The sequence below is a fragment of the chloroplast genome of Carya illinoinensis (genome assembly GCF_018687715.1).
Source record: "Carya illinoinensis chloroplast, complete genome".
In the NCBI taxonomy this organism is placed as follows: domain Eukaryota; kingdom Viridiplantae; phylum Streptophyta; class Magnoliopsida; order Fagales; family Juglandaceae; genus Carya; species Carya illinoinensis.
This window is the reverse complement of record NC_041449.1, coordinates 15,001-22,500: the sequence shown is the minus strand read 5'-3', so window position 1 is coordinate 22,500 and position 7,500 is coordinate 15,001. Positions and strand designations below refer to the sequence as shown.

The following is a 7,500-nucleotide window of genomic DNA, read 5'->3' as shown; positions in this document are numbered from 1 at the left end:
AGCAAGCCACTGCTACATCCATTTCATTAGGAATTGATGATCTTTTAACAATACCTTCTAAGGGATGGTTAGTCCAAGATGCGGAACAACAAAGTTTGGTTTTGGAAAAACACCATCATTATGGAAATGTACACGCAGTAGAAAAATTACGACAATCCATTGAGATATGGTATGCTACAAGTGAATATTTGCGACAAGAAATGAATCCTAATTTTAGGATGACTGACCCTTTTAATCCAGTACATATAATGTCTTTTTCGGGAGCTAGAGGAAATGCATCTCAAGTACATCAATTAGTAGGTATGAGAGGATTAATGTCGGATCCACAAGGACAAATGATTGATTTACCCATTCAAAGCAATTTACGTGAAGGACTGTCTTTAACAGAATATATCATTTCTTGCTACGGAGCCCGCAAAGGAGTTGTAGATACTGCTGTACGAACATCAGATGCTGGATATCTTACACGCAGACTTGTTGAAGTAGTTCAACACATTGTTGTACGTAGAACAGATTGTGGTACCATCCGAGGTATTTCTGTGAGTCCTCGAAATGGGATGATGCCGGAAAGAATTTTTATCCAAACATTAATTGGTCGTGTATTAGCAGATGATATATATATGGGCCCACGATGCATTGCCGTTAGAAATCAAGATATTGGGATTGGACTTGTCAATCGATTCATCACCTTTCAAACACAAACAATATCTATTCGAACCCCCTTTACTTGTAGGAGTACATCTTGGATCTGCCGATTATGTTATGGCCGAAGTCCTACTCATGGCGACCTGGTCGAATTGGGAGAAGCTGTAGGTATTATTGCGGGTCAATCTATTGGAGAACCGGGCACTCAACTAACATTAAGAACTTTTCATACCGGCGGAGTATTCACAGGAGGTACTGCAGAACATATACGAGCCCCTTCTAATGGAAAAATAAGATTCAATGAGGATTTGGTTCATCCCACACGTACACGTCATGGGCATCCCGCTTTTCTATGTTATATAGACTTGTATGTAACTATTGAGAGTGAAGATATTATACACAACGTGACTATTCCACCAAAGAGTTTTCTTTTAGTCCAAAATGATCAATATGTACAATCAGAACAAGTTATTGCTGAGATTCGCGCGGGAACATATACTTTTAATTTTAAAGAAAGGGTTCGAAAACATATTTATTCTGACTCAGAGGGAGAAATGCACTGGAGTACCGATGTATACCATGCACCGGAATTTACATACAGTAATGTGCATCTCTTACCAAAAACAAGTCATTTATGGATATTATCAGGAGGTTCGCGCCACTCTAGTGTAGTCCCTTTTTCGCTTCAAAAGGATCAAGATAAAATTAACGTTAATTCTCTTTCTGTTGAAAAAAGATCTATTTCTAGTCTTTCAGGAGACAATGATCAAGTAAGACAAAAATTCTTTAGTTCAGATCTTTTTGGAAAAAAAAAAAAAGAAAGCGGGATTCCTGATTATTCAGAACTTAATCGAATCATATGTACGGGTCATTTTAATCTCATATATCCTGCTATTCTCTACGAAAATTATGATTTATTGGCAAAGAGACGAAGAAATAGATTCATCATCCCATTCCAATCGATTCAAGAACGAGAAAAAGAGCTAATGCCTCCTGCTGGTATTTCGATTGAAATACCCGTAAATGGTATTTTTCGCAAAAATAGTATTCTTGCTTATTTTGATGATCCTCAATACAGAAGAAAAAATTCAGGAATTACTAAATATGGGACTATAGGAGTGCACTCAATCCTCAAAAAAGAGGATTTGATTGAGTATCGAGGAGTCAAAGAATTTAAGCCAAAATACCAAATGAAAATAGATCGATTTTTTTTCATTCCCGAGGAAGTACATATTTTGCCCGAATCTTCTTCCATAATGGTACAGAACAATAGTCTCATTGGAGTAGATACACGAATCACTTTAAATATAAGAAGCCGAGCGGGCGGATTGGTCCGAGTGGAGAGAAAAAAAAAAAGGATTGAACTTAAAATCTTTTCTGGAGATATCCATTTTCCTGGAAATATGGATAAGATATCCCGACACAGTGGTATCTTTATACCGCTTAGAACGGCAAAAAAAAATGCTAAGGAATCAAAAAAAAAGTTGCAAGATTGGATCTATGTCCAATGGATCACACCTAACAAGAAAAAGTATTTTGTTTTGGCTCGACCTGTAATCATATATGAAATAGCAGACGGTATAAATTTCGTAACACTTTTCTCCCAGCATCTTTTGCATGAAAGGGATAATCTGGAACTTAGAGTTGTCAATTATATCCTTTATGGAAATGGCAAACCCATTCGGGGAATTTATGGCACAAATATTCAATTAGTTCGGACTTGTTTATTGTTGAATTGGGACCAAGACAAAAAAAGTTCTTCTGTCGAAGAAGCTCACGCTTCTTTTGTTGAAGTAAATACAAATGGTCTGATTCGAGATTTCCTGCGAATCGATTTAGTAAAATCCTATATTTCGTATATCAGAAAAAGGAAAGATCCGTCAGGTTCAGGATTGATCTTTGATGAGAGGTCAGATCCCAACAGTATCAATCCATTTTATTCTATTTATTCCAAGGCAAGGATTCAACAATCACTTAGTCAAAATCAAGTAACTATTCGTACGTTGTTGAATAGGAATAAGGACTCTCAATCTTTGATAATTTTGTCATTATCTAATTGTTTTCAAATGGGTCCATTCAACGATGCAAAATATTACAATGGAATAAAAAAAGAATCAATGAAAAGAGATACTCTAATTCCAATTAGGAATTCGTTGGGGCCTTTAGGATTAGGAAGAGCCTCTAAAAGTAAGAATTTTGATTCATTTTACCATTTAATAACTTATAATCAGATCTCGGTAACTAAATATTTACAACTTGACAATTTAAAACAGACTTTTCAAGTACTTAAATATTATTTAATAGATGAAAATGGTAGAATTTATAATCCCGATCCATGCAGTAACACCGTTTTGAATCCATTCAATTTGAATTGGCATTTTCTCCATCATCATTTTCTCCATCATAATTATTGTGAAGAAACATCTACAATAATTAGCCTTGGGCAGTTTATTTGTGAAAATGTATGTATAGCGAAAAACGGACCGCACCTAAAATCGGGTCAAGTTCTAATTGTTCAAATTGACTTTGTAGTAATAAGATCAGCTAAACCTTATTTGGCCACTCTGGGAGCAACTGTTCATGGTCATTATGGAGAAATCCTTTACGAAGGAGATACGTTAGTTACATTTATATATGAAAAGTCGAGATCTGGAGATATAACGCAAGGTCTTCCAAAAGTGGAACAAGTGTTAGAAGTTCGTTCGATTGATTCAATATCGATGAACCTAGAAAAGAGGATTGAGGGTTGGAACGAGCGCATAGCAAAAATTCTTGGAATTCCTTGGGGATTCTTGATTGGTGCTGAGCTAACTATAGTACAAAGTCGTATCTCTTTGGTTAATAAGATCCAAAAAGTTTATCGATCTCAGGGGGTGCAGATTCATAATCGGCATATAGAGATTATTGTGCGTCAAATAACATCAAAAGGGTTGGTTTCAGAAGATAGAATGTCTAATGTTTTTTCACCCGGAGAACTAATTGAATTGTTGCGGGCGGAACGAACAGGGCGTGCTTTGGAAGAAGCGATCTGTTACCGAGCCATCTTATTGGGAATAACGAAAGCATCTCTAAATACTCAAAGTTTCATATCCGAAGCGAGTTTTCAAGAAACTGCTAGAGTTTTAGCAAAAGCCGCTCTCCGGGGTCGTATCGATTGGTTGAAAGGTCTGAAAGAGAACGTTGTTCTCGGGGGGATGGTACCCGTTGGTACTGGATTCAAAGGATTAGTGCAACGTTCAAGGCAACCTAACAACATTCCTTTGGAAACAAAAAAGAATGATTTATTCGAGGTGAAAATGAGAGATATGTTGTTCTACCACAGAGAATTATTTGATTTTTTCATTTCAAAGAATTTATACGATACACCCAAACAATCATTGCGAGGATTTAATGATTCCTAAGAGCAGATTCTTAACTATTTGCGGTCATTTTTTTTTTTTATTTGGTAATAGTAATAAAGATAATAACAAATAGAATAGAAATAAATTAATGGCTTGAATCATGTATCAACGGCTAATATCTGTTAGGGGTAGAAAAGAAGGTTCCATCGGAACAATTATTTATTTCTATTTCAGGGTACCTCGTCTCTTTTTTTTTTTTTTAAAAAAAAGAGAGGAAGTGTGGGGAGAGAAATGACAAGAAGATATTGGAACATCAATTTGGAAGAGATGATGGAAGCAGGAGTTCATTTTGGTCATGGTACTAGTAAATGGAATCCTAGAATGGCACCTTATATCTCTTCAAAGCGTAAAGGTATTCATATTCTAAATCTTATTAGAACCGCTCGTTTTTTATCAGAAGCTTGTAATTTAGTTTTTGATGCAGCAAGTAGGGGAAAACAATTCTTAATTGTTGGTACCAAAAATAAAGCAGCTGATTCAGTAGCACGGGCTGCAATAAGGGCTCGTTGTCATTATGTTAATAATAAATGGCTCGGTGGTATGTTGACGAATTGGTATACTACAGAAACGATACTTCATAAGTTCAGGGACTTGAGAACGGAACAAAAGATAGAGAGACTCAACCGTCTTCCGAAACGAGATTCGGCTATGTTGAAGAGACAATTATCTCACTTGCAAACATATCTGGGCGGGATTAAATATATGATGGGATTACCCGATATTGTAATAATCGTTGATCAGCAAGAAGAATATACGGCTCTTCGAGAATGTATCATTTTGGGAATTCCAACGATTTGTTTAATCGATACAAATTGTGACCCCGATCTCGCAGATATTTCGATTCCAGCAAATGATGACGCTATAGCTTCAATCCGATTAATTCTTAACAAATTAGTATTTGCAATTTGTGAGGGTCGTTCTAGCTATATACGAAATACGTGATTAATAATAAGATAAATCAATTATTTTTGGAACTCCATTTTTGTAACTCCATAGATTTATGAAATCGGTTACGATTCTTTAATCGTGCAAAAGAGATACAAGTAACTTAGGATATGTGATTAGTTGATATCAAAAATATATAATTCAAGTAGGCAAGTCAAAAATAGATGGTTGAATCAAAATAATTCTTTTTTTTTTTAAGTTCTATTTCTTTCAGAGGGCAATATGAATGTTCTATTATGTTCTATCAACATACTAAAAGGGTTATACGATATATCTGGTGTGGAAGTTGGCCAACATTTGTATTGGCAAATAGGAGGTTTTCAAGTCCATGCCCAAGTACTTATTACTTCTTGGGTTGTAATTGCTATCTTATTAGGTTCAGCCATTATAGCTGTTCGTAATCCACAAACCATTCCTACTGACAGTCAGAATTTCTTCGAATATGTCCTTGAATTCATTCGAGACGTGAGCAAAACTCAGATTGGAGAAGAATACGGTCCATGGGTTTCCTTTATTGGAACTTTGTTTCTATTTATTTTTGTTTCGAATTGGTCAGGTGCTCTTTTACCTTGGAAAATCATACAGTTACCTCATGGGGAATTAGCCGCACCTACAAATGATATAAATACTACCGTTGCTTTAGCTTTACTCACGTCAGTAGCATATTTCTATGCGGGTCTTACCAAAAAAGGATTAGGTTATTTCGGTAAATACATTCAACCAACTCCAATCCTTTTACCCATTAATATCTTAGAAGATTTTACAAAACCCTTATCACTTAGTTTTCGACTTTTCGGAAATATATTAGCTGATGAATTAGTAGTTGTTGTTCTTGTTTCTTTAGTACCTTCAGTGGTTCCTATACCTGTCATGTTACTTGGATTATTTACAAGCGGTATTCAAGCTCTTATTTTTGCAACTTTAGCTGCGGCTTATATAGGCGAATCCATGGAGGGTCATCATTGACTAGTTTTCGAAATAGGCTTTTTTTAGCTTAAGACTTACGCAATATATGCGCGGATCAAGATAATCTGCTTAGGGAACATAATATATAAATCAATTATATAATCAAAATTATAACAAATTATATTTATTATATTTAAAATTATATTTATTATATTTATATAATATATTCTATAATATAAATAAGATATATACGATCTAGAGAGGAATAGTAAAAAAAGCTTAAGATCTTATAGATATTAGGGAGTTGCAACAAACAGGGAAGTACAAAAAAAGGAAAGAGATCTAAAAGATCTTTTTCCTAAAATTCCAGTTAGGTCCATTTATATCCCCGCCAATGAATATTCTCTTTATATTGTTTTGTTCATTTAATTCCAATATTCAACATTATTAGATATTAGTAACCATAATTATAAGCTATTAGTAATCATAATCTGAATAATAAATAATAATTTGGATACTATTACTTATAGTATTATTATAGTATTATGGCGTGCTATTCTTTAAAAAGATGTTATTGTTATATAGAATGATGCCCATTCAAGTTGATTTCATCCAATTCAACGATTGACCAAAAGATAATTTGAATAAATAATAAATTACATTAACTTAGATCAATCAAATACTACTATTTCGATGTAATGATTCGATCTAAGGAATTTGTCCATGTAGATTGATTGTTCCCATGTAGTCGAATAAAAAAAGAAAAATCTAGAAAAAAGAGTTCAATTTATAAAAAAAATGGATTAAGGAGGTGCCGATTGCTATAAGACAACTCTTGTGAATCTTTCGAAGAATTATTCTAGAATCCGATTGAATGTAAGATATGAATAGTTGATTTACGTTATGGAAGAAACACATGTATATGTGATATTAGATATTAATTAGTTATATATGAAGTAAAAATATATCTAATTAATATCTAATACTGTGAATTTAGATAGGGATTCCAATAGAAGTCCTTCCCTTTCGTTTGTAATTGTGAATGAAATATTTATTCAATGAATAAAGTGAATATTGAATGAATAAATAGATTCAATCAAGAAAAAAAAAAACGAAAAATTTGAATGGTTTTGAAAAAAGAAAGAAATGGAAGAAAAAAGTCATATGGATTCACAAAAATTATGTGAATAGAAACTAAAAAAGAAATATGGAAGTAGTTCTAATGATTCAATAATATTATTACTTCAATTCAGAGTTCTTAGTTCCTTCGACTGTATAGATCTTAGTGATGGAATAATTAAGTCATAATTTCTTGGTTGATCGTATCATTAACTATTTACTTATTTTGGTGTGAGGAACTTATCATGAATCCACTGATTTCTGCCGCTTCCGTTATTGCTGCTGGGTTGGCCGTCGGTCTTGCTTCTATTGGACCTGGGGTTGGTCAAGGTACTGCTGCGGGCCAAGCTGTAGAAGGGATCGCGAGACAGCCCGAGGCGGAGGGAAAAATACGAGGTACTTTATTGCTTAGTTTGGCTTTTATGGAAGCTTTAACAATTTATGGACTGGTTGTAGCCTTAGCGCTTTTATTTGCGAATCCCTT

The 7,500-nt window shown here is 34.2% G+C and overlaps 4 protein-coding genes across 4 annotated transcripts in view; all 4 read left to right on the top strand. All coding sequences in view use genetic code 11, as the record gives it.

The window, feature by feature from the left end:
- The window catches only part of rpoC2, a 4,200-nt gene extending 154 nt beyond the window's left edge, over nt 1–4,046 (top strand). The window contains exon 1 of the mRNA in view: nt 1–4,046. This exon is cut by the window's left edge and continues 154 nt beyond it. Coding sequence (YP_009574638.1; RNA polymerase beta'' subunit) covers nt 1–4,046 — 4,046 coding nt within the window.
- A 231-nt stretch (nt 4,047–4,277) lies between these two features.
- Nucleotides 4,278–4,988, top strand: rps2. The gene has a single exon. A coding sequence (YP_009574637.1; ribosomal protein S2) covers nt 4,278–4,988, from the start codon at nt 4,278–4,280 to the stop codon at nt 4,986–4,988; it is 711 nt and encodes a 236-aa protein.
- A 225-nt stretch (nt 4,989–5,213) lies between these two features.
- On the top strand, nt 5,214–5,957 carry atpI. The gene has a single exon. A coding sequence (YP_009574636.1; ATP synthase CF0 A subunit) covers nt 5,214–5,957, from the start codon at nt 5,214–5,216 to the stop codon at nt 5,955–5,957; it is 744 nt and encodes a 247-aa protein.
- Nucleotides 5,958–7,261: 1,304 nt separating this feature from the next.
- The window catches only part of atpH, a 246-nt gene continuing 7 nt past the window's right edge, over nt 7,262–7,500 (top strand). Inside the window, exon 1 of the mRNA in view lies at nt 7,262–7,500. This exon is cut by the window's right edge and continues 7 nt beyond it. Coding sequence (YP_009574635.1; ATP synthase CF0 C subunit) covers nt 7,262–7,500 — 239 coding nt within the window.